The 24,916-nt window shown below is 38.7% G+C and overlaps 1 protein-coding gene across 1 annotated transcript; it reads right to left on the bottom strand.

Annotated features, from left to right (window-relative positions):
* Positions 1-32: 32 nt before the first annotated feature.
* On the bottom strand, positions 33-21,816 carry jazf1b (JAZF zinc finger 1b). The gene is made up of 5 exons (XM_023299447.3): positions 21,516-21,816; positions 7,190-7,262; positions 6,367-6,563; positions 4,060-4,229; positions 33-1,770 (listed from the first exon to the last, which is right to left on the bottom strand). The coding sequence occupies exons 1-5, from the start codon at positions 21,799-21,801 to the stop codon at positions 1,594-1,596; spliced, it is 903 nt and encodes a 300-aa protein (XP_023155215.2). The 5' UTR covers positions 21,802-21,816; the 3' UTR covers positions 33-1,593.
* Positions 21,817-24,916: the final 3,100 nt, after the last annotated feature.

A 24,916-nucleotide genomic window follows, 5' to 3' on the forward strand; every position in this document is an offset into this window, starting at 1 on the left:
TCATGTCCACATGTGAGTTAATGACACAGGAGTCAGAGGAACAGAGGAACTTTTATTCTAAACGTAACAAAAGTTTACATGAAGCAGCTTTTTTTTTTTTTTTTTTGAAGAAATACAGTACGTCACCACCTCTGGTTTTCAGCTTTTCATACACGTTTTCATACATAGTATAGCTTTTATTACCTCAGAAACATATGAAAATATAATTTACTGCACTTAACACATGACAATACATTCACTGTACACTATATCAAAGAGTTTTCTCTATACTGGCAGAATAACACTGCCACAATTTTTAATTGGGCTGTAGTTTATTAACACTAACATCCATGCTGTGAAGATTTTACCTAATGGCTCAGTGTTGGTAATTCCTATTCCTGTGACATTGCTTGACCTGTGGTTCATTATTATAATTCTTCAGTCTTCACGGATGACTGACGTTATATTGTTATGGCACAAAGTAAGACCTGCATATGTTTCTCTCACAGCCAAACTGACAACATCAGTGTGCTAAATATATGGCTAAAGTTAGCCCCTCTTTTCCTATTATCCATGGCACAGATTAATCAAACAGACGAGGGAGTCAGTCTGAGTTTGTATGAACTGTCAGAACAAAGCCATACAAAGATTTACTGCACTGTTTGGAATGGTTTTACAATTCAAGGCAACTACTGTTCATACAGAAATCTCACAATACTGAAAACACCTGGAGCAATCTATTGTAGAACGTGCAATAGTACACTTAATGTATATACACAAGAAACAAGATATTGGCAAAAATGCTATTTCATTTGGCAACTTTTACAAAAAGTGCTTCAGTTCCTTACTGTAAATCAGCAAGGAAGGAAAACTGCGTAGGTCTTGCGGAAAAGTGATCGGGGGCACGAGGATGCACAGAGTTCCCATGATCCCACTGAACAGCATAAATGCTTTGAAAACACTTGGGCAGGATTGTGGTGCTGAAATGCTCGCGAAAATCACCTGAGATAGTCCTTTGGTGCTCACACACACTAGTGGTTGCAGTAAAAGAGATCAAAAAAAGGGTTTTGAATTCTCGTGATATGAAAGGAAAAGTAACTATAGTAAGCCTGATGGAGCCTGAAAAAATGCTTTTGTACATGTTGGATTTTCAGGCTACAGCACACATTCATTTTTCATTTGCCCTTGTCACATTTTAGGCAAAAGCAGGTAATGGTGCCTCCTTTCTCATCAAAAACCAAACGTTTCCCTTTAAAACAGGATGCCCTACTTCACATGCAAGGCTACTTGTGATGTGGTCATTCTGTAGTCTACAACATGCCCTCATCAATAACAAGCACCATATGTCAAAGAATAACAAAGAAGATAAACAATAGCTTAAATGTGCAAAATACAAAACTGTGAAGTACATAATGGTTTCAACATTCTGAATGAAAAATTAGTGAATAATAATACATTTAAACCATGCAATCAAAAAAAAAAATAGTGTCATAGCTAAGTGTGTATATATATATATATATATATATGAGGGAAAGAAAAGGGGCTGATGGATGAGAGGGGACGGGGTGGAATGAGAAACAGCCACTGCTGGTGATGGTGGGGTCGACTTGGTCTCTACTGCTGCATCTTGCGGATGATGTCGGTAGAGATGGGCGGGTGGAAGTTGATGGTGTGGTGACGGAGACCCTGAGATGTTTTGTAGCTCTTCCCGCATCGGCACTTGAAGGGTTTTCTCACCCTTATCTGGGTTCGGTGGCCGTTCTTGGCGTGGTACTTGATTCCGTTCACATTCTGCAAAGACAAACAAAACGAGAAGTCACGTTAGACGCATGAACACGAGACAGTGTGTGTTAAAAGCAACAAAAGGAGAATTGGCTGAGTTTATCACATCTGCACTGCATGGAGAAAAGCATATGGACACTCAGAAATTGCATCCGTATGCGAGTGATTAACATCTCATTCCTGAACAATGAGCATTAATATGTTTCTCTATAAGCTCTTCGGGGAAGGCGTTTTACAAGATTATGGACAATGGGTGCAGGAATGTACTTTGATTTTGGTCTTAAAGGCAACATAAAGCCTCTCCGGGGACAGTGTCTAATGGTGTTTTTTTACGCTACAGTACACATTATGAGGGGCTTCACACATGACAAATCTAAGGAACCAATCCTATCAACTTGCAGAGTTGGGATTTTTGTATAATTCTTTTTCTTCAAAATAGGTCAGCTGAATTACTCCAGTATTACAACTTGTCATTGTATAGCATAGAGTAGCTTCACAGTGTTTGAGGAGAGTAGTAGGAGAGCTGATGTGTTGAGGTACAGTGAGTGGGGAGATGTGGGTGGAGAAAGACATACATCTGCATATTCTCCATAAAGCAACTGTGCAGAGTTACAGTGGTGAGCAAAAGCTTACACACACTTGTAAATACTATGTATACTATGGCAGTCTTGAGTTTGTGATGACTCCTACAGCTCTTAATTTTCTATAATGGAATCACTGAAACATACTTATGTTTGCCACAGAAGATAATCATGCATTTTGGTTCTTTCACAGACTTATTACAGGTCTTCTGGGAGTATGACAAAATCTACTGGGTCAAAAATATACATACATCAATGCTAATATTTGGTGTAACATCCTTTGGGCATTTTCACCTCAACTAGGTGCTTTTGGTAGCTGTATATGAACTTCTGTTTGCATCTTTGGCCGCTCCTTTTAACATAATTGGTACAGTTAAAGTGAATTTGTTGGCTTTATGACATGTACTTGTTTCTTAAGCACAGTCTTCAGGTTCTTGATGGGGATTAAGCCAGCAGTTTGGGTTGGCCAGCCTATAACCTCAATACTAGCCTGATTTTGCCATTTCTTTACCATTTTTGATGTGTGTTTGGGATCATTGTCTTTAATGAAGTCAGATTCCAATGTTATTTGATAAGACCTACATTTTGATTTATCTGAAGGTGTTGGATGTGGATAAGGTAAGGGCTCAGAATACCTTTATTTGTAGGCCTTGTTTTTATAGCCTTGTATACACAACAGGGGATGTCAATCATTTGTGTTTGGACTATCATTGTGAAGCCTCGAGTTTGGCATTTGACTGTCCCCACCTTGAACTCTACACTTGGTGGCAGTGCCTAACCAGGTGAGCTTTCAGTACACCCCACTGCCTTGGTATTTTGAAACCCAACGTAACAAGCAGAGGTTAATCTGACTGGAGAAGTCGAATAACTAAGCACACCTATACAGTAGCAACCTGGCAAAACATACCCTGCTTTATCGTCTATTTTACTCTGAACAGAACCATAATTTACCAAATGAATAACATGCTATGCATAAAAAGCATTAAAACTGGCGACTGAGACCATAAATTCAATAGGAAAATGTTTACTGAGGTAGCAAATTGAAGGAGTTTCTCATAGATTTCCATACAATCAGACTTTTCTACAACCAGAGAAGTTGCCCCCTGCTGGCTGACGAGGAAGCTATGTCCAACTTTTATGTGCTGAAACAAAAAAGATGTTGCCACTAATTTCACAGAATTTTATTGGTTAAATTACACCTAGAATGTTAAAAATAAAAGCCATATAGTGCAGCTCTTAAATTAGCTTTTGGACAAAACAAGGTTGCCAGTCAACAATTAAGTGTAGGAGGAGAAATAAAATGTTTTCTAGTTGCAAACCAATCTGCCCCTAAACAGACGCCCGAGTGGTGCCTGCTACCTCAGACTAAGTCATCGCCTATAACCCTGTCACTCACGTCAGCAATGCAATTTTCTCAGGCTGCACATTATTTATCCCGACCGCACACGCCAGATGTGAACGGAAAATCCTGTAAAACTCCACATCACAGAAGTGGACTAGATGTATGCATTTATGTTGTTGTAATGCTCAAGTAGGAACGATTTTTTCCACTGTCAACAAGCTGGGACTCTGTTTTGATTTATTTCCGTGAACAAATGCAATCATCTACTATATCTCACACTTTGTAGAGAGCAAATATCGCAGGTTTTCATCTGGTCTCTCCAGGCACGGTGAGCTGTGACAATACATTCCAATAAGATTTAAGTGATTGAATTACCTTATATCTCTTTTTACAGCCCGGAACAGGGCAGGCAAAAGGCTTCTCGTCTCCTCCATTCATGCACATGGAGCTGAGGATGGACTCGGAGCTGATGGCGCTCTCTGTGGTCCACGATTCATCGCTGTCAGACTCCTCAAACTCTACCTCCTCTTCATCACATTCGCTACCTGTGGGAGGGCGAGAGACAGAAAGTCAAATAGTAAATGATTGAGGGAATCTGTGCCAGACATGCAATCATACAAGCTGCTCTCCAAGACGCCCTGATTTACACACACTTGGTGACTCATCTGTGGGGAGAAAACCCTGGAACTTTGTGCCTTCAGGCTGAAAAACATGGGTATTTCTCAGCGTGAGTTCTGGGGCAGCGTTCCCAGAAACTTTCCTTCACGTGTTACGGTGCCCAAGTTTTCGGAAAGACTGAATTATGCAAATCGTGGGAAAGAATTTGTGCATTTCGCTGAGGTCTGGGGTCAAGGCTATTGTTTTATCGATTAACTAAAGATGTTGTGCCACAAGGATTCATACTTGACAAAACAAGGACATGGGAAAATGTTAGAAGGCAGAAGCAAAAAAGATTCCTGTTAGATAAAGTACACTCTAGTGAATTAAACAAATTAGCTGGACTATGAGGGATGTCCCCGAGTGTCTGCAGCCTGAAAGTCAGATTTGTGATGTGGATGTCTCCTAAAGCCTCCAGCTGATGCCAAAAAAAATTATTACAGGATATTTTTCATGCATGGTATCAAAAACTCTGCCTCAAATTTTACATGGAGAGCAAACAGAGACAATTATGTGTAACGCAAACTGCAATGTAAGTGTGAAAAATTACACAATTCAAGCACAAGCTTTTATAGGCAACAGCCTGTCATATAACCTTATTTTCTTCTAGCAAAATACATGGATGTTAAGACAACTGGATTTACTGTATATTTTGGAAAGTGGATTTACAGTTTTTATCAGCTGAGTGGATGTTTGCTGTCACAGTTTCTGGAAAAGTATTAATTGCTATGAAATGCCATATGTTTTGTAATATCTGAGACATATTTCAACTCTATCACCAATTAATTATGGTTGACTACAGTTACATTTTGGACATAGGTGGGATGTGCATGGAATCCAGAGACTCGTCAAATGGTAAAGCAAAAAAAAAAAAAAAATGAGGAAGGAAAATGTTTAGATAGCTTTTCATTTACTTATCTAACCCTACGGAAATCCAAGCAGTTTCCTGTCACATTTTTACTCACTGTGGGCTCACTTTTTACAATATAAAGTCATATACCTTTATTGAAGCAGCACAGCCATGACTAGAAGTTGAAATAACTCAAAAATGTCTTTTTGAATAACCAACTTATACTAGCATAAATCCTTTAAAAATATGAAAATTAGTTGTCTTTGGTTATTTATTGTATAAAATTTTAAAACATTTGGAAGTGCCCACAGTTGTTACCAATACTGTAAAAGAAAAACTCTACACACAATACCTATTTTTGTACTTACATTTACAGCCTCTACAAACTTTTTTCACACCACTCTGCACATCAGCTCTAGAAAGATGTAATTCACCATGCTGAATCTATCTTACAACAATTTGCTGACAACTTGCTCCTCTGTAAACCATTGCTAAGCCAAGCTGCATTTATTTTTTTGCTCAAATGTTTCATTTTCATCTTAATCACTCTGATTTGTGTCCATATTTGTCTAACCTCAGCTCTTTGTAAACACAGCCTGCAGTTCAGCTGAGAAATCTCTGAATTTTTGTTGTTGACTGTTGCTTGCAGCTGAGTGAATCGTAGCTTCTGAGTGGTGCAGATTTTTTTTTGCTTTTTGCAGAAGATTCTTGGGGAATTTTTAAAAGAGACACATAGAATAAAGCAATTTAAATAAAATATTATAATTTTAAGCAAAGCATTTTTCCTGTCCAGAGCCCAAACATGATAAGTTCAAGTTGAAAATGTAACAGTGTTTTCCATTTGTATAGTTTCTGGCTGTGATAAATGGTGTGATTTTGGTCAATTTTTAACTGTAACATGCCTTTTAAACTTACTGACTCTGAGGTTTTTGAGTGATAAGAAAAGATGAGCATCTAAATTAAAAAGAGAGATCAGACATTATATCAAGAAACAGAGAGATACCTATCCTAATTCAGAAAGCATTGCTCTGGCCTGAAAACAAAATCCAGTGATAAATTCTAAAGTTGTTTCGATTGTTCTTTATGTTAAAATCAATTTAAAAAAATAAGTAGCATGTGTTTCACTGTAGCTGTGATGGGATTTAACTAGATGTGACTGCGGCGGTGATGGTTACCTGTAGGTGTGCTGCTACGGAAGGAAGAAGATGGGGTGATTGGTGGTGTGACTGGCGGTGTGAGGTTTCCACTGGTGTGGCGGGGAGGTGTGGAAACATTGCTGCGTGACAGACTGCCTGTCAGAGACAGAGACAACTTGGGCTGCACCTTCTTCTTCGAGGCCTCGTGTTCTCGCCTTGCAGCATCTGTCACAAACCTGGCGTTGAGAGGAGGAAAGCTGGTCACCAAACATTTTCCATTCAGTGTACAGTGAGCAACTACTGTAGAACACATGCTTGGAAAAACCCAACGCTGGCTACATTCCCATCAAAAAAAACTTTTTGGAGTTTATGATAGACAGTAAAGTTCTTTGGTAAATGTGAATCATAAAAATGAAATGTTAACATAGACATTGTTAAAGCAAAAGTGGAATTAACAAATTAAGTGACAGCCACATCAAGATGTGTTTGTGAAGGCAGGGAGACAGTGGCAGACCTTCCTTTGCACTGGTTTGTTGCATAAGGCTTTTAAAACCACCATATCAAAGACAACTGGGATCAACCCAGCGCAATAAAAAAAGCCGGCTACCAAATACTGCAGCGATTCATTTAAGCAATCCACCAGATGACATCTGAAACTGGAGATAGGCACACACACTTCACTTCTTCATGACAAACCACTTACTGACGTAGAGGACTTTTGTAGACACATTTTTACAGGCCCTACGCTAATAATATTAATGTCATGATCATGTCAGAGTTCAGTAAAGTAATAAGGTTGATTTACTGCATTAATTAATAAACATTCAGTAAATTTCTTTTATATATGAACTGATTTCTTTACCTGTTGATATAACTGAGGGCAACATATGTCGGCTGCTGCTGCTCTTGCTTCTCCAGAAGACAGGGGTCTGTATCTGAGGGGAAGAATTAGGCACAAAAGCGTTTTTATTAGCTGCTATCTAGTCAACAGCTACTCTCCTGGACTGCATATGCTTTATAAAGGCCAAAATGCTACTGCAATTCCATGTTTATGTTACTCTAAGTGTCTGAAAGAAGTATTACATACATTTTCATCTAGATGTGCACATGCGTCATATATGTATTTTCAATGAATCGAGTAGTTGTTGAGCTATTTTGATAAATGATTATTTCAGTTTCAGCATTTTCATTTTTAAAGAAAAATTCCAAATTCTCTGATTCCAGCTTCTTAAATTTGAATATTTTCTGGCTTCTTTCCTCAGATCTGACAGTAAACTGGATATTTTTGAATTGATGACATTGTCTTGGGCTTTGGAAAATGCTGATCATGATTTTTCACAATTTTCTGGCATTTTATCAACTAAACAACAAATCAATTAATTGAGAAAATGAGAAATAATGGTTAGTCGCAGCCCTAAACAGATATCACACTAAACTGAATTTAAAAAACAAAAAAATACCAAGGTACATTACCAGTAGAGTACATGATCATATGTTCATACCCAGTCTACAAATACGTAAATAGAACAATAACCTTTTCCATTACACAATTGCAGACCACATGAACAAAACTTCCAGCTGATTTTGAAATAATAAGGGTGTTTCTGTTAATTCATGGTACATTTCTGTAAAAACTGTGCAAATGTAACAAAATATTTTAAGCTAAGGTGGTTAACAAATATAAAACAGAAAAATTTGCTTTTGTTCTTCTTTTCTATTTAATAACTTATTCAGAATAAGGTAGATTCATTCAGAGAACTTGTTAATATGGACTGAAGTGATCTTGCTACAGGCAATCAAATGCAAACCTCATTCCCCTAAGCAGCTGCTCTGCACAGAATATTTTTCATTAAATTATTAATTCTGGGTGTAAAAAGGTCTCTAAGAATGACTGGACTTTTTTGGCCAGTTTGGGTCCTTCCTGCACTGCAGTCTTTATTTTACTGGGAGGATGAAACACTTACAGGTCCAGATCCAACCTCTCTCCAAATTGTCTTCCCACCTGCAAACTCTCACAGCTGTTTTCAGTGAAGTGTCTGGACAGACTGAAAGCACTGTTGCTGGCAAATCTACCTAGTTGGAGTAAAGTGTTTTTTTTTCTTGCACTACCAAGGCAGGCAGGTACAGATGAAAGGTACAGCCATGTAACACCTTCTGACTTTTAAAATGGTTGTAATCAAAATTTGAGTCAAACCTTTTCAGACCTTCAGTGCAAGATTTATGAAATATGATCCAGTGCCAAACAGTCATCTCTAATCTCCTCCATGCCACACAGTTCAGCCCAAAATTACTCCTACCCATGCCAAGTTTTGAATTATAGTATTTTTTTTTGAGCAGCAGGTTTCTTTTGGCTGGAAATGACATGAACAGGTGACAAAAGCCAGTAAGACATTGTGTTAGAGGTGTTACTATTACAGTTTACTTCTGCGTTTTTCTTTTTTCATTTTTGCATTTTTAATAAAAATGCCATGTCCAAAATTCTCACTAATCAAGGTCAAAGCCTTTATTTTCCATCACATCAGTCAAACAGTTAATCTTAACAGTAAATGTCTAACAGTCTTTCTGCATGTCTCCACTGAGATTTAGTTCCTCCAAGTGTCCATCTCTAGATCTCTGAGTTTGAAGGCTTCCTCTCCATCACTCTGCTTTTCAGTTCCTCCACAGATTCTGGATGGATTCAGGTCTGGACTCTGGCTGGGACGCTCCAACATCTTCTCATTGTTTTCTCCACTATTTCTTCACCACTCTGGCTCCATGTTTCACATCATTGTCTTGTTGGAAGCTCCAATGCTGTTTACTTTGTGTCCAAACAGCTCCATTTTCATCTCATCTGGCCAAAGATTTGATGACAAAAAAGCTTTCTTCTTAGTCTAGCTGAGCTTTAGTGTGTCTGTCTTGGAGAAGTGGAGTCCTCCTTGGTCTGATCCATGGAGACCAGCCTTGTTCTTGGTCTGCAGGAATGTCTAATTGCAATGTTGCTACCAGAACTGCTCATATTCTTCAGGATGCTCTTGGTGCTGATCTGTGGATCCTTCTTGCTGTCTAACATCAGCATTGTTGCCAGTTCAGGGATCCCTTTTGGCTTCCTACCACACCCAGAGAGATTTTTCATAGTGTGGAACCCCATTGTACTTTTTAATTATGCTATGCACTGTTTCCACGGTTACTTTAAAACACTTGGATAGGGCTTTGTAGTTTTTTCCTGTATTGTGAGGAGCCACAATGTGAAACTGGAGGTCCTCACTGAGCTCTTTGGTCCTACCCATGATGTGCAACTGACCAGTAACTCACTGCATTCGCTGTTCTCAGATTATAGTGTATTAGAATGCTTTAGAAAATGGTACAAATTACCAGGAACATATGGAATATAGATAGAAACCATTCAAAAAGTTAAAATGTATCATTAACATCTTGATGTCTTTTGTCATTTGTTTATGTCATTTCCAGTTGGAAAAAAACCTACTGGTCAAATAAAAATCAAAATTTTCTCCATTTGTAAGAATGATTTGGGGCTCAACTTTACCTGCTGATATAGTACTTTGACACAGTATTGCTCTTTGCTACCTTAAGAAACTTACAGTACATCTGTTTGCCCCTAAGCAGTGCACTTAGTGACAAACAGTAGCAGACTGTGGTCGAACTGGATTTTGTGTCTCAGGTATTAATGTGTGTGCAAGAATGTCATGGATGGGCTGTCAAAGAGCATGCTGGCTCTGCTAAGTATGTGAACAAAAGTTTATAAACTGTTTGGTGGAAAGATTTTTCAATTTCCAAGATACATTTAGCACAATGAACATGCAGCACATCCACAAATTTCAAGCAAATGCAGGTTTCTAAATCATGTCCTCTGGCCATCTGTATAGTTTTTCAATGCGTAGAATTCACCAAAAACATTTTTACTGAATAAAGAGGCAGGTTGCCCTTTTCAGTAAAACGCAGGGCTCAGTTTAGCCATATTTTGCTACATTTTAACTTAAAATCTGCAACAAGATGGTGACATCTCCTGGGCCTTTTCTTTAAATTTCCATTGCACTTTTCTTTTTTTAAAATATAAAAAGGCGCTCTGAAGACAGCACATTGCTCACACATGACCACATTTGACACATACTGTGTTTTGCCATGCTGAGCTCCAGACATTCATCTTACTCAGCGGTGCTAAATGCACAACAATAGCCAATCTCCACACCCCGAGGTGAAGCGGGCCTGACTTCAAACGCTTTTCCCACTGCTGTCCATGTGGGAGAAGAGAGATGCCTCATAAAACAACAGTTTCTACCACTTACCAGCTGAGCCTCCCTGTCTACCTCTGGCACTGCTGTGAAAGACTGCTACCCCCATGTGGTTAAAACTATCGCGTGTTTCCATCCACATGCTCATTTATACACAACACTTACACCTAAGGCCATTTGTAATGCAGAATTTTAGCTTTAACAAGCCCTGTATATTCAGTAAAAAACAATAATTATAATACTACTACGACTATTACTACTAATAATAATAATAACAGACAAACTCTAGTTTATATAATTCAAAAATGACCGTAGCGAAGATACAAAACACATGGAAAAGGTGCAATTAAAGTTCTTGGTTAAAGGAGTAAGCAACACCTTTGTCAGGCTGCAATAAAACCTTGAGTCACACTCATTTATTGCTTCCACATCATTGGGCTTTTACTCCTGTTTGTGTGTTTCTTTGTTTCCCTGAAATAAATCATAAATATAACTGATTGCCATTAAAATCCTGCTGGACAGAGATGTAGAAGGCCAAAGACGCACTAATTAGATTTAGGGGGAGCTCTCTGACACAGGATTTTCTTTTCAGATGATTATTTATGTTTCACTGTGATGGGTATAGAAATCTGACTCCAAATCGTCTAGTGATGTCTGCAGGGACAAAGAACTGAGTTGGATATCAAATATCAGTGCCTTTAAGTACAGAAAGTTGGCACCAGATGCTTGGTTATATTCTTACTTACGTACAAAAGCTTTGATTAGATGTTCCCTCTGATTCATTTGAAAGCTTTACTTGTTTTACACTGAAGACAAAATCTAAAACTGTGTTAGAAAGCGATGAATTTTAAGTATTGACACGTGTGCACACATAAGGCTGTTTTCGACTGCAGGAACTTGCAGACCTTTTTTGGGCAGCGCAAACATTTATGCGTGTTCCAATTACAAGAACCGCCCCTGTAAAAACTCTTTCAGGATCTTTTTCAGGGGAGAAAATAGTACCTACTGTAGGGGTACTTCTGAGTGGTACAGCAAAACTGCCATGGTGGTCTTCACTCCAGCTGGTTTAACTGGGAGAAGACAAATCCTGAGTGGTTGAATGTGGAGTTGACAACAAAAGCCACCTTCCTGTCCTCTCCTTGATCTCAAGTAGCAAGTTTTCTCCTCTCTAACATCGTCATCAACAACAGAAAATTCATAACATATGGCTACCACTGCCCTGTTTCGCATTTGTTCATTCAACTTAGTTTGATTCACCTTGATTGCTATTAACCAGGCATTTCACATTGCTTTCTACTATCTGTTACCATTTTCAGAATCCTCTTAGCTACTGAAACAACTAACAACAACCTCTGACCAGTAACCTACATGCTGAAAATCATGCAATAAAGCAGCCCAACTAATTTATTTTGGTAAATTATCTGCTACTGTAATAGCGCTCACCTCCCCATATGCAAATGTTCCAGGAAACCAATTCCCTCATCATTATTTTGAGTGAACAGCGTCGGTGGACACTGTCCTTAGCTCTATGTGAGACAATTGCGATTGGTTCCCTTTGTCCGCCTTTAGCAGGATGGTAATGAGGTGCAGTCACACCATTCTACACAGTGCTGGAGAATGATCTGGCTATGCTAAACTACATAGAACTGCAATTATGTCTGTAAGTACTATTCGTTGTTTTGACGCACTTGGAGGGAACGTCGCGGTCGAAGCTGTCAGATTCTAAGGGATAATTACAGGGCCAGTCCTGTGAACGCCACCTCGAAACCTGCATCGGGTTCCTGCAGTGGAAATCCGCCTTTAATCATCCATTAAAAAAAATGCACAGACGACACTCTGTATTTTAATTAGTGTCAACTAAAAGCTTAATTTTGTCAAGACGGTGATATTGACCAGTAAAACTCAACTCAAACCACATCCACAAGAAACCACACACTGTAAAGCTCTAACAGGAAAAGTCAACACAGCAGTGGCAGTCTTGATTTAAGCAGACCTGGGCGACGAAAGACACGGGGCATCAACCATGCGACTGTTAATGCCAGATCTGTTGGTTGACGATAAAATAACGGCAGAGTGTTATGATACTGGCAGATGCAATGGCTCAGAGCTCAGCGCCTCAAGCTCAGGAGGTTTTTCTCAAGGACTCAGTCGTAACCAAGTGTTTCATTAAGAGCGGATTTATCCCCAGTGAGAAGGACAGCACACCTCTCTCTGCTCTCCAGCCAAAGTCATGGAAACACCGAGCAGGAGAGACACATTCATTTTGACACTATCCCCCTGCCAAAAACCAGAGGCAGTGCAGAGGCTATTCTGAGCTCTGTGTAGTGGTATGTGTGTGCGAGAGGCTGCATGAGAAATCCCTGCTATTATCCCTAATGAGTCTCAAGCAGTGGAATGGCGGCCTGCTCTCGGACCGCTCAAACAGCAGTGGATCAGTCCGTTCCCACACACTGTAAATCACACACACCTCAGGTGGGGACTGGGAGGAGGCCTGCAGGGGCTCAGCTCCCCACAGCCTCTGCTATTCTTTTGGGGCCACCAGCAGTCACGGACCAGGACGAAGGCGCCTCAAGTAGAGATGGGAACCCCTCTAATCAAACTGCACAGGTGGTCCACCTTGGTGGCCGACTATTAGAAGCCTTCTGGGACACAAAAAGGGTATTTATTCACTAGTTCCAGAGGCAAACAATCACTTTCAATAAGCCCAAGTGATGTTTATGCATACAACGAAGAATCAGGTGTGGGATAAAGAACAGGTAGGACAGGCAGATATATATAAAATGAAACTATTTTCCATTCTGAAAATCAAAAACATTCCCACAGAAGGTTTCCATTTTTAAGAGATTCCCTTTTTAAAAATATATATTTTTTTTTTAACAAAATTCAGTTAAGAGCAAAAAGAGTTTCAAAGAAAGCTGCTGATTTTATGCATATCAGAAGACACCTAAGAATCCTTTAATTGTCAAGTCAAGCCAAAAGTTTTTAGGAAGCACAGTTAATATAACAACTGTTAAACAAAGGTGCTGTGTGGTTATAAATAGCAACCCATAGGATGTAAGCACATGATAAAAAGACAAATATAAATAAAAACACAATCTCTAATGTCTTAGCAGTTTTTATATGAAGAGGAAACTGTTCCACGGATTAGGAACAGCTACTGCAAAGGCTCCATCACTACTGCTTTTGTGTCTCGTTAAAATTACACCAAGTCTAAGAAATCTGTTAAGATCTTTAAAATGTGCTCTTTAACACCAAAACAGTGTTTCAATTAAACCGTTTAGCCTCGAGATGATGGTGTACATCATTAGAGCTTTTGATTAGGGATCAACAGATATGTTTTTCCAGGATCGATACCTAAGTGGATGATTAGTAAACAAGGAGGCTGAAAACCAATATTTTGAGTCAATGTATACAATATTTGATGTAAAAATGAAAATCTTGGTGTCAAACTTAAGAATAACACAAATTCTGGCACAAAACTACACACCTACACTTTTTAATGGCCATTAAATACGTGCATAACCAATCAGACAGTTGCTTGAGACCACAGAGCTGTGAGGTGACTTTATCATAGCCAAGGTAGCGACTTTTAAAGTAAATTTACTTTAATTGGGAATTGATTACAAAAACTGACACATCGATAATCAGAAAAACCTTAAATATTTGATTCTATAATCAGAAATGCCAAAAATCTGTCGATCCCCGCTATCTGTGAAACTTGTGTATGGAGACGAAAGCTGATTGGACTTTCAGTGTGTCAGCGGCGACCGAATGATGCAAGAACACATTCCAAACGGGCCCCTATGATGGTCTGCAACAGGAAACTGAGGGACGATCACACAACAAACCTTCCTAAGGCAAGAGGGGAAGTGACGCCTGCTACCCCTCATAACACCCTCCACGACACACACGCTCACACACACACAGACACACACATGCACACACACCAGATGCACAGCTCCCTCTCTCATTTCCACCAGTGTCTGGCTCTCCACCCTCATGGCCAAATGCACTGTGGGGTAGAGCAGAGTGGTGAGCATTATGGTGACATGTTTATGGTGGCTCTGAGCAGCAGGGAGCATTACCAGGAGTGGTGGCACAGGTAATTCATTACAATGTGACCTCTAAGGAGGAAATGAAACAGAGCCAAGCGCCATGTGTAAGCTGCCTTTTTGCGGGTTACTGAAAAAACACGGGAAGGTTTAAAATGATCCATTATAAATAGGTTTCACACAGACAGCGACTTATACGCGTTCGACCGAGACATGTTTGCGCAAACACGTGGATAAACACGTATGTACAAAAACATACATTCACTGCTGTTCACTGCAACTTATTTTTGATTATGTGCTGATTAATCGGTAATTGTGTCATGCAGAAAGCGTGCAAAAATTGTGAGTTTCTCAGAGTTTGAGATGATAAAATGGCTTGTTTTCGTCTCACCAGCGTTTCAAAAACAAGAGATGCTTAGTTTACAACTAGAAAAGTTGCAAATAATCACAGAGCAAGAGGTGGAATTAATCAGTGTTGGGCTTTTTAGCTTGAAAAAGGACTTAAAAAATGAAGTGATTACCTGCAAATTTATTTTATGCTACTCTAATAAACAATTAATCAATTCAATATTATGTGTCAAGTAGAGGTGCAATTATTAGTCAAATACTTGATTGGAACTATTTTGATAATTCACTTATCATTTTGAGTGTTTTTTTGCCAAGAAAAAAGTCCAAATTTTCTGATCCCAGCTCTTAAATTTGAATATTTTCTGTTTTCTCTCCTTATCTATGACAGTAAATTCAGTGTCACTGACATTTGTCACCTTGTAGACAGTTTTTTTTCACAATTTTCTGGCCTTTTATAGACTAAACAACTAACTGCAACAACAACAACCTAATGAAGAAAATTGAAAGATTAATCGGGAAAGAAGTTTAAACCCTAGTGCCAGGAATTACCATCTTTAAATGTGACTTTGTTCATGTTTAAATTGCACATTCTCTGTTATAAAACCTGCATTTTTGGAAGCTGGAGAAGCCTAGTGACACAAAATATTTTCTTTAAATCTATAATAGTGTTGGTGGGACAAACAACCAAGATTTTAAAAAAAGGTAAAAGGTACAACTTACAGGCTAATTTATGTAGCTGTGATATAGAAGGTGTGTTCTTATCTGCAGCACTGGAAATGGACAACATCAGGGAAGAATTAGACAAACTGTTTCAAGAAAAATACATTTCAGCAAAAATATCACATAGAACTCCTATGTTGCGTAATGTAAACACATTATCTCCTGTAAGAAATGGTTTATCTGCGATAGGAGCCCCTCATGTTGCCGTCGCCGCACAGGAACAGGAGCAGCAGTGTCGGGGGACGGGGAAATGTAATTAGGCCCACCAGGTGCACAGATCAGGGAACTAGTTACTGTTCTCCAAATTTATTACTTCCGCGCAGATTTTTGGGGGTAGCAAAAAAAATAAAAAATCAACTAAATGAGCCTCCAGTGAGGACTGGCAACAAACAGAGCCATTGTTACCAATAGCTGGACACTTGAGGCCATCGGTGTGCCAGTTCCCCAGTAGGACGCTCGCATTCACAGGTCTAAATAACATGATCACTATTTGCCTCAGCGGCCTGGTCGCCCGGTGACAAAGTAAACATTTCATCAGCCAAATGCGTGCAGGTTTTTTATACCACACAAGAATAGCAGACCATTGAGGAGCTCTTTCAGGCTTAACAGCATGTGTTGGGCTCAGTGTTAAAACTTTCCTCCGGTCCTGATGCAGTTTTCTGGGCCTCATTAGCATTCATTCTCTTAAAGTTGGCTGAATTTGTTCACAAAGGTCTAAGTGGACCACCCAACACTCACATTATCAGGTTAAAACTGCTGTCACAAACAATAAAACACCCACTCTGAGTCTGACATTGATGTGGGCTAAAGATTACACTTTATTTCAATTTTAGATGATATTTGTGCTACAAGGTCCACTCTAGGGTTTTCAGGGAAAGCATAACTAGCGTTCTGAGCTATAAATCTATATCAGCCGTAATATTTTGATAGGATCGCAGTATATTAAAATGTAAAAACTATATTATAGTATGTTTTACCAATCAAATAACTGCTGGAGACCACAGAGTGGAAACTACAGATCAAGAAAGATGACTGCATCAGAGGCAAATTAGCACATTTTTAAATTGGGCTTAAAATTATTTTAAAAAAAATATGACACAGATAATCAGGAAAATGGTGAATTTTAGATCCGATAATCAGAAAACTTGTGAAACGCTTGTATGAAGGCGCATGCCAATTGAAGTTTCAGTGTATCAGCAGTATGTGCAGGTTTTTTGACATTGATACGGGTTAAACATTAATCTAATTTTGCAATTTTAGTTGATATTTGGGTTTGAGATCCATGCTAAGGTTTTCAGGAAAAGCATAATTAGTTTCTGAGCTATAAATTTATACATTATCTGTATTATTTTGGAAAGATTACAGTATATCAAAATATAAAAAGTAAATTCGAACATGTGTTATGAGAGACCACAGAGTGGAAACTACAGATAGAGAAAAACGGCTGCATTAGAGCCAAAGTAGCTAATTCTTTTTAGATTCGATTCAAAATCAGTTTAAAAATGATACAGATCATCAGCAAAATGGTGAAGTTCAGATCTGATAATCAGAAAACTTGTGAAACTTGTGTATGAAGGCAAACGTAAATTGGAGTTTCAGTGTATCAGTGCTGCATGCAGGTTTATTAACATTGATGTTGACTAAAAATGACTCTATATTTAAATTTTAGTTGATATTTGTGTTACGAAATCCGGTCCAAGGTTTTCAGGAGAAGCATAACTAGTTTCCAAGCTATAAATCTGTACATTTTCTACTATTTTTGAAGGATTACAGTTTATTAAAACATGAAAAGTAGATTAAAATATGTGTTACCAATCAGATAACTGCTAGAGACCACAGAGTGGAAACTACAGATAAAGATGGCTGAATCAGAATCAACGTAGTAGTCATTTATTTAAAAAAAAAATAAAAAATTACACCAATTTTCAGGAAAAAAATGGTAAATATCAGATCTGACAGTCAGAAAATTTGGTGATATATACATGATATACATGAAATTTATGTATGAAAGCAAATGCTAACTGGATTTTGGTAGATCAGCGTTTCATGCAGGTTTGCTGACACTGATGCTGGCTAAAAAATACAATTTTTTTCCATTTTAATTGATATCAATGTTATAAGATGCAATCTAAGTTTTTTAGGTAAAACATAAGTAGTATTCTGAGCTATAGAACTGTGCATTACCTGTATGATTTTGGTAAGATTACAGTATAGTAACATATAAGAAGCATCCCATAGCATTTAGATGATTTCACTCAAAAAATTACTAATTATTCTTCGATCAGATTACTGTATGATGACGGTAATACACAGTGTTGAGGAGGTAAGTTTTGGCCTCTAATATCTGCTATGCATCCCACAAATGCTCCATCTCCACCAGCAGCAGAGCAGCGCCACCTCTTGTTCACAGACCCAACCAGCAGCGCCGGCCGGGGAACTCAGGGACAAGAATGCGTGCTTGTTTTCCAGGCGCCTAATTATAAAGGAGAATGTGCTTTTTAGCAGCAGGCCACCAGATGAGGAGGAAGACATGCCAAATCAAGCGCTCTCTCTGTAATTATGCTTCACAGGCACTTGGCACAACACGCAAGATTTCGCACTTCTCAGAGTGAGCGCAGGCCAGCAGACAAAGGAGGGGGGGCAGCAAAGTTTTTCCACTTTGAGCCAACTAATTGCTTCATTATTCCCCAATAAGTCATTTGGAAACGTTTTTTTTTCTAAGGGCTAACACCTCGGACACATGCACAGCACACAATCAGAGAGCAGAGGATATTAAAGCCAGTCAAGCAACAAACAAGAACAACCGAGACAGCTGAACCTTGTCAGCTTCAATAATAAGAGTCTGAAATATTAGATCGGGGAGCAGATGTAGGAAGGAGCTCGGTGTTAAACTGTGAGGGGTGGAATTCACATTCTGAACGAGACTTGGGGAAAAGATATAAATGCTTTAGCACTTAGTAAAAATGTAATGTTCATAATATATCCTATAAAGTTTAAGATAAAAATGTAGTAACTTGTAATATCTGAGTGAAGTTTTATAAAACACACACATAGATAGATATGGGAGGAACACAGTATAAAGTTCTCATATGCATTATTGAAGTAAATAAAATATTATGAACTGTTTTCTGTGGTATTCTAAAAGAGGGAATATTTCTTGTCTCTTATCTGTACATTTGAGGCAACCGACTATCAGCCAAGTTAATTATAAATCCAGTATTCAGTGTTTTTCTGATTATAAGTATCATTATGTTTTGACAGATACCTTATAAAATAAATAGTTTTTTTTTAAAGGCACTATTCTGGCAGTGATGCAGTCTCATCTTTCTGTTTATAGTCACCACAGCCTACAGAACAAAGTAAGTGATTACATCTCAGGAATTAAAACCAATCAACACCGAAGGATAAATGTCAATTCTTTCAATTAAATATATTATATATAAAAAAAAACGTGTTTTTTAAAGTAAGTTTTGTGTTACAGTTTGCGTTCATCTAAATTTTCACACCAAGATTTTAATTTTTACCACAAACTTCACATATATTGGTGCCGAACATTGCTTATCTTCCTTCTTAATTACTAATAATCATTAATGAACAATTATTAGGCAAATATAAAGAGACTTGTCTGTGTTTAAAATGGATAGAATCTTTAACAGTTTTAAAGGGCCATGATAAACTAATTTCAGGTAACTAAAGTTGTATAAATATATTTCTAATCACTAACACCAACAATCATAGTAGAAAGTGATGTTATTATTACTTAATTGGAAGCTGTTCTTAGTCATCATTTCAATCAAATAATTGTTTTCATAGTTTGATTTCCCAATCTCTGCCCACATCCAGTTCTTGTTGTTGTGATGCCCCATATGAACCACAGGAGGTGCTGTTGATTTGTTGATTTTGGTGATAACTCCATGATCTGTCAGGAGCATCTATGAGCGGTTAGCAGTTAGCGTGCTCTGATAGCAGTGTTTAGTGTGCTATGAAATGGTTTAGGTGTGCTGTAGACCAGGAAAACTTCAAGAAAATTTAAACACAGCATAAATCGCTCTAATTTTCTAGCTGTGTTACACTTAAGTTAGTGTTGATTATGAAGCAAAGTTGATTCAAAATCTATGTGTGATGATGGTAAGCAGCACAGTCTTGCAAAAATTCATTTTAGCCAGTGTCTTGCCAGGATGATTGCTTCCTGACGAACACTATGGCGATGAATAAATACCAAGTTGCTTTTAATGGAGATAGAAAGATATATGTATATTTCTGTTTTACATATGTTTGATTTAAAGATAACTTATCCAAATTTATCTGCCAGTGCTGATTGGCTATTATAAGTCACATATAACCAATCAGATAGTGCTGTGGGCGAGACGTTGCTCTAGACCAGAGTGACAACAGGTAGACGGAGGCAGATGTTTTGCAGCACATTTTAAAATTAATTTATCAAGAATTGGTTAAAAAAAGACATCAGTAAGAGCTTAGATGCTGAATATTTGGTCAGATAAACAGTGAGGCCAATAGGCCTTCAAGATATTCTTAATGTGTTTTAACATATTAATATGACTAATAATAATAATAATAGAGCTGCAATGATTAATCAATCAGTTGTCTCTTTCTAACTGAAGCTGCAACTATTTTTATAATCAAAGAATTAGTTGGATTATTTTTAAAGAGAAAAAACACTAGTATTCAGAAAATATTTGGAATATATACATGATAAAATTAGATTAGATTATTAAATTAGGCTAGATCATATGTTTTCAAAAGTGTTTTTACTAAATGAATATGGTCACAAAAGCACCAGTAGCATTTGGACAATGTTTGGATTGGACATTAGATTAGATTAGATTAGATTCTTCTCCATTTCCATCCCTTATAATGTCATTTTTCTCCTAGTTTCTTTCCTCTGCTAGGACAGTATTTACATAATGACATTATTCACATGTCTTGTTGTTGGTTGTGGACAAAAAACATTTGTCCTGTCTAGCATTGAGAAACACTGATGGACATTTTAAACAGATTTCTGACCTTTAATAAAACAAACAACCAACTGATTAATTGAGAAAATAATTGACAGTGAAAGTATAGTTAGTTTTAGTCTTATTGGGCAAGAAATAATCATCTTTAAATGTGACTCTGTTTTAAACCTGCATCTGCAAACTATTTTCCTTAAATCTACAGTAGTTTGGGTTGGGCATCATCTCTATTGCCAAAACAGTAGGTGTCAAAAAGCCAGAACATAAAAACCTTTATGTACAAGTTGGAGATTACAGACTAATTTATGTAGATGTGATAAATAATGCCTTCTATAGTCCAAACAACTTATCGATTAGTCGAGGCAATGATCACTAGTTTCAGCCCTGGACAATAATAATAATAATATTGATGGGGCAACTTCAAAATAAGATACAGTGATCCAAGTGTAGAGTGAGTCCTGACCTCCTGCCTGCGGGTATCTGATCGATTACTATCATCACGCTGATTGATTGATTGGAACCAGCTGATAATCAATCAATGGAGCCCCACTTGGTTCGTGCACGATGCAACTTCACTCGTGACGCCTCCAGCTCTGCACGCGGGGGCCTCGAGCTGCGATAATAATGTGGCTCGAGCGGAAAAGAAACCGAACCGTGTGTCGGTGTGTTTCCGGTGCGGCTGCCCGAACACTGTCACCGGTCCGGTACAGAAATGACAGTACAGAAACACCGACAGCCACCACACCTAGCAACAGGGTTGTCAGGACGCAGGAAGTAACTTGCTAGCTCGGCTAACTTAGCCACGTCCTGCTAGCCGCAAAGCTCGGCCATGGCGGGCTGCGGCGCCGCTACTTGTCGGCTCTTACCGATGTGGTTGTCCTCGATGTGCACGATGAGCTCGGACAGCGAGTCGAAGTGGAGCCCGCAGCCGCCGAACCTGCAGGCGTTGGAGAAGAAGGAAGCAGCGGCGATGCCTGTCATGGTCGCTGCTGCATCCGAAATGAGGGCAAGCGGCGGCGGCGAGCGGCAGGCGGCAGGCGGCAGGGGCGGACAGCGGTGGAACAGCTGGAGCGGAGCGGCAGCAGCGGCGACTTCTGCGTCAAACCAGCAGGGAGCGGCACAAGAGCGGCAGTAAGGCGGTGGACCTTTCATTACAAAAGCACTGAAATGGATTTAATTAAGCTATATGTCTGAGATCTATGTACATACAACTATGTAAGGTGGTGCGTTCCAAAAAAGTAATTCAAGATAACTAATCCCACAATACATGGCAGCAAGACAAGAAAAGAAAGAGACACAATTTATTCTACAAACATTATTTTGATAAGTTGTGCTGACGAAAAAGAGGTGGTAATTGCACTGACTTAAAACTGCTTCTAATTTAAACACATTTCTGCATTAGTTGACCTAGAACTAACTTCAAGTTGAGGTAACTTAGTTAAATTCTATGAGTAACCAACTTAACGTGTGTTTGTGCTGGCAACACATTTGTCTAACTCAGTGTAGGTTTTTTGCTGTCTAAACTCAAAAATATTGATGCAAACTTTTTTTGGTTAGCCTAAATAATAATACACCACAGCTCAACCTGAATCAAACACACTTTAAGAAATACGATCAATCAGATTCTTTATTTACATAAAAGCAGATGCATGTTTATACTGTCTGTGCACTTTTCAGAGACAATAATACTACATTTTGGAATTACTACAAATTCAGTATAAGGATTATCAGGTAGGTCAGAACTATTTGGCTGAAATGCAGCTGTAAAGGAATAAAGAAAAATGGTTCTGCAATAATGTTCTGCCAGAAAAATAGTGGTAACTGTATGCCAGAAATGCCGGTTTATGTGTGTCTGTGTAGATTCTTGGTCATCCAGGTCACAGTCATCCAAAGTACTTCAGTTAAAATCAGCCGGACTTCTCTTTTTGACTGATTAATGGAATAGTAGGGAGGTTATGTGACTTTTGACTTCAAGTCATGATGCAAAGGTCCCCTCGGCATGGAAGTACCTTAGGGCCATAGAAATAAACTTATCCTAAGATACAAGTGAGATCACATTTTGGCCATACTTTAGAGGCCCATATCTTTGCTTCTGTTATAGCTATAATGACAAACTTGGTGTCAAAGTGTACATTTTTGGGGTCAAGGAATCCAATAAAATAGGTTCCAAGACTAAAAAAAGAACAACATTCTCCTTACCATGACAATTGAAGGTAAAATATGCAATTTATTTTTTTAAAAATGCATACCAAAAACACAGTCGATTCACAACTCAATTTAATAAATAACTTACAATTCTGAATATGTGTATTGCGGATACAAAGAAACTGAGTAGTGACACAAGTCCATAACTACCGTCGTGGAAAAAAATATTAGACCACCTTTGTTTTCTTCAATTTCTTGTTCATGTCAATGCCTGGTACCACTAAAGGTATCTCGTAGGAGATTCTTTTTGGTCGGCAGTGACAGACCCAGGAGGAAGCGCAGGAACAAGTCCAGGTGTCTGTTTGGACTCTGTAAGGCTTCGTCCACAGCTCTCTGGTAGAAAACTATTGAATAACTTTGGAACAGTTCAGTCCAATGGGATGTTGTTCTTCCAGCAGGTTGATTCCAGAGTTGATGAAGGTCTGATGGACATGAAGAGCAGCCAGAAACTCGTGAACACTCAGATGGACGAAGCAGAACACCTTGTCCTGGTACAACCCTCTCTCCTCTCTAAAGATCTGTGTCAACACTCCTGACTACACTGAGGCTGCTCTCATACTGATGCCACACTCTGTCAGGTTGGACTCATGGAAGATCAGGTTTCCTCTCTGCAGCTGATTAAAAGCCAGTTTTCCCAGAGACTCAATCATCCTCCTGCTGTCTGGACTCCAGTGTGGATCTGTCTCAGCTCCTCCATCATACTTGACCTGCTTGACTTTGGCTTGAACCACCAGGTGGTGGGTGAACATCTCAGTCAGGGTTCTGTGCAGCTCTCCTCCCTCTCTGGTTCTCGGCAGATCCTCCAGAACTGTAGCAGTGATCCAGCAGAACACTGGGATGTGGCACATGATGTGGAGGCTTCGTGACTTCTTCATGTGGGAGATGATGCTGCTGGCCTGCTCCTCATCTCTGGATCTCTTCCTGAAGTACTCCTCCTTCTGTGGGTCGGTGAACCCTCTGACCTCCGTCACCGTGTCCACACAGTCAGGAGGGATCTGATTGGCTGCTGCAGCCACTTTGATAAAACAAGAATTGTTGTTTATGTCACTACAGTGTATAGTTATTGTATATCGGTGTATAATCCTTAACTAAAATAGTGGATTTATCAATAAACATAAACAATACAATGTGTTATATTACTATCCTAATATACCATTGTTTAGATTTTATTTGTAACATGTTGAGAGGAAGTAGTTATACGTAAATTTTGTTGAACTTAATTCATGTAGTTTGTACAGGTGGCAAGATTCAGCAGGAAAAGGGTCTATCTGTAGCTAATTCTGCATCATTGCTACAAACTACCAGCTGCATCCTTCCACCTTTTTGTTTGCTTTTTCCATTTTTTAGTTTGCTTTCCTGCAGTGCAAGAAAGATTGTGAAGCTCTACAACTTTAACAAATTCTAGTGTCAACCTAAATGCCACGACTTTTAATCTAATAATGGTTTAATTAATCTTCTGCAATAATGAGTAATTATTTTTGTGGCAGTTGTTGCATGTGGATCCTTCATTGGATCAACAAGTAGCTTGAAGCATCATGCAGCCACAGAGGGGCAGTGTTGGTCAGTAGATATGAGTCCTGTTTATGTTCAGCTATTTAAAGGTCTAGAACTATTCCAAACATAACCGAGATTGTTTTTGCATACATGAGGCTATAAGTACTCAAAAGTCACTTTTAGAGACATTTTAAAATTAAAACTGCATTAAACTTCTGTCTGACACGCTTTTACAACCGTCAAGAGCTCGTCATGCGTCATGTGCTGCAAAGTCTTTCAGTTGTTTGAGAGGCTTGAAGAGAAAACAAGCAGCAATTTTCATTATTCATTCATGAATGGAATAAATTTAGTGAATGATGACAGCTTGTGGGTGCAGCTCCACTTTAAATCACTTGTCAGAGCAACGCATATGAAAGTTTCTTATGTCTTGTTATTTACTTAATCTGACATTTGTTTTCTTTTTTCGTGTTTTCAGTAGAACATGGAGAGTGATGCAACCACAGGCAAGACAGAAATAGATGTTTGCACATACATACCACTGATATTCAGACTATTAGTGTAGGACTTT

Source organism: Amphiprion ocellaris, chromosome 9 (genome assembly GCF_022539595.1).
Source record: "Amphiprion ocellaris isolate individual 3 ecotype Okinawa chromosome 9, ASM2253959v1, whole genome shotgun sequence".
NCBI classification, from domain to species: Eukaryota; Metazoa; Chordata; class Actinopteri; family Pomacentridae; genus Amphiprion; species Amphiprion ocellaris.

Excerpts from the sequence above, each read along its gene's own strand:
- jazf1b (XM_023299447.3), bottom strand. The coding sequence starts at position 21,801 with ATGAAAGGTCCACCGCCTTACTGCCGCTCTTGTGCCGCTCCCTGCTGG. Across the intron at positions 4,230-6,366 it reads CCGTAGCAGCACACCTACAG|GTAGCGAATGTGATGAAGAG; the intron begins GTAACCATCACC and ends GCCCTCCCACAG. Across the intron at positions 1,771-4,059 it reads GCTGTAAAAAGAGATATAAG|AATGTGAACGGAATCAAGTA; the intron begins GTAATTCAATCA and ends TTGTCTTTGCAG.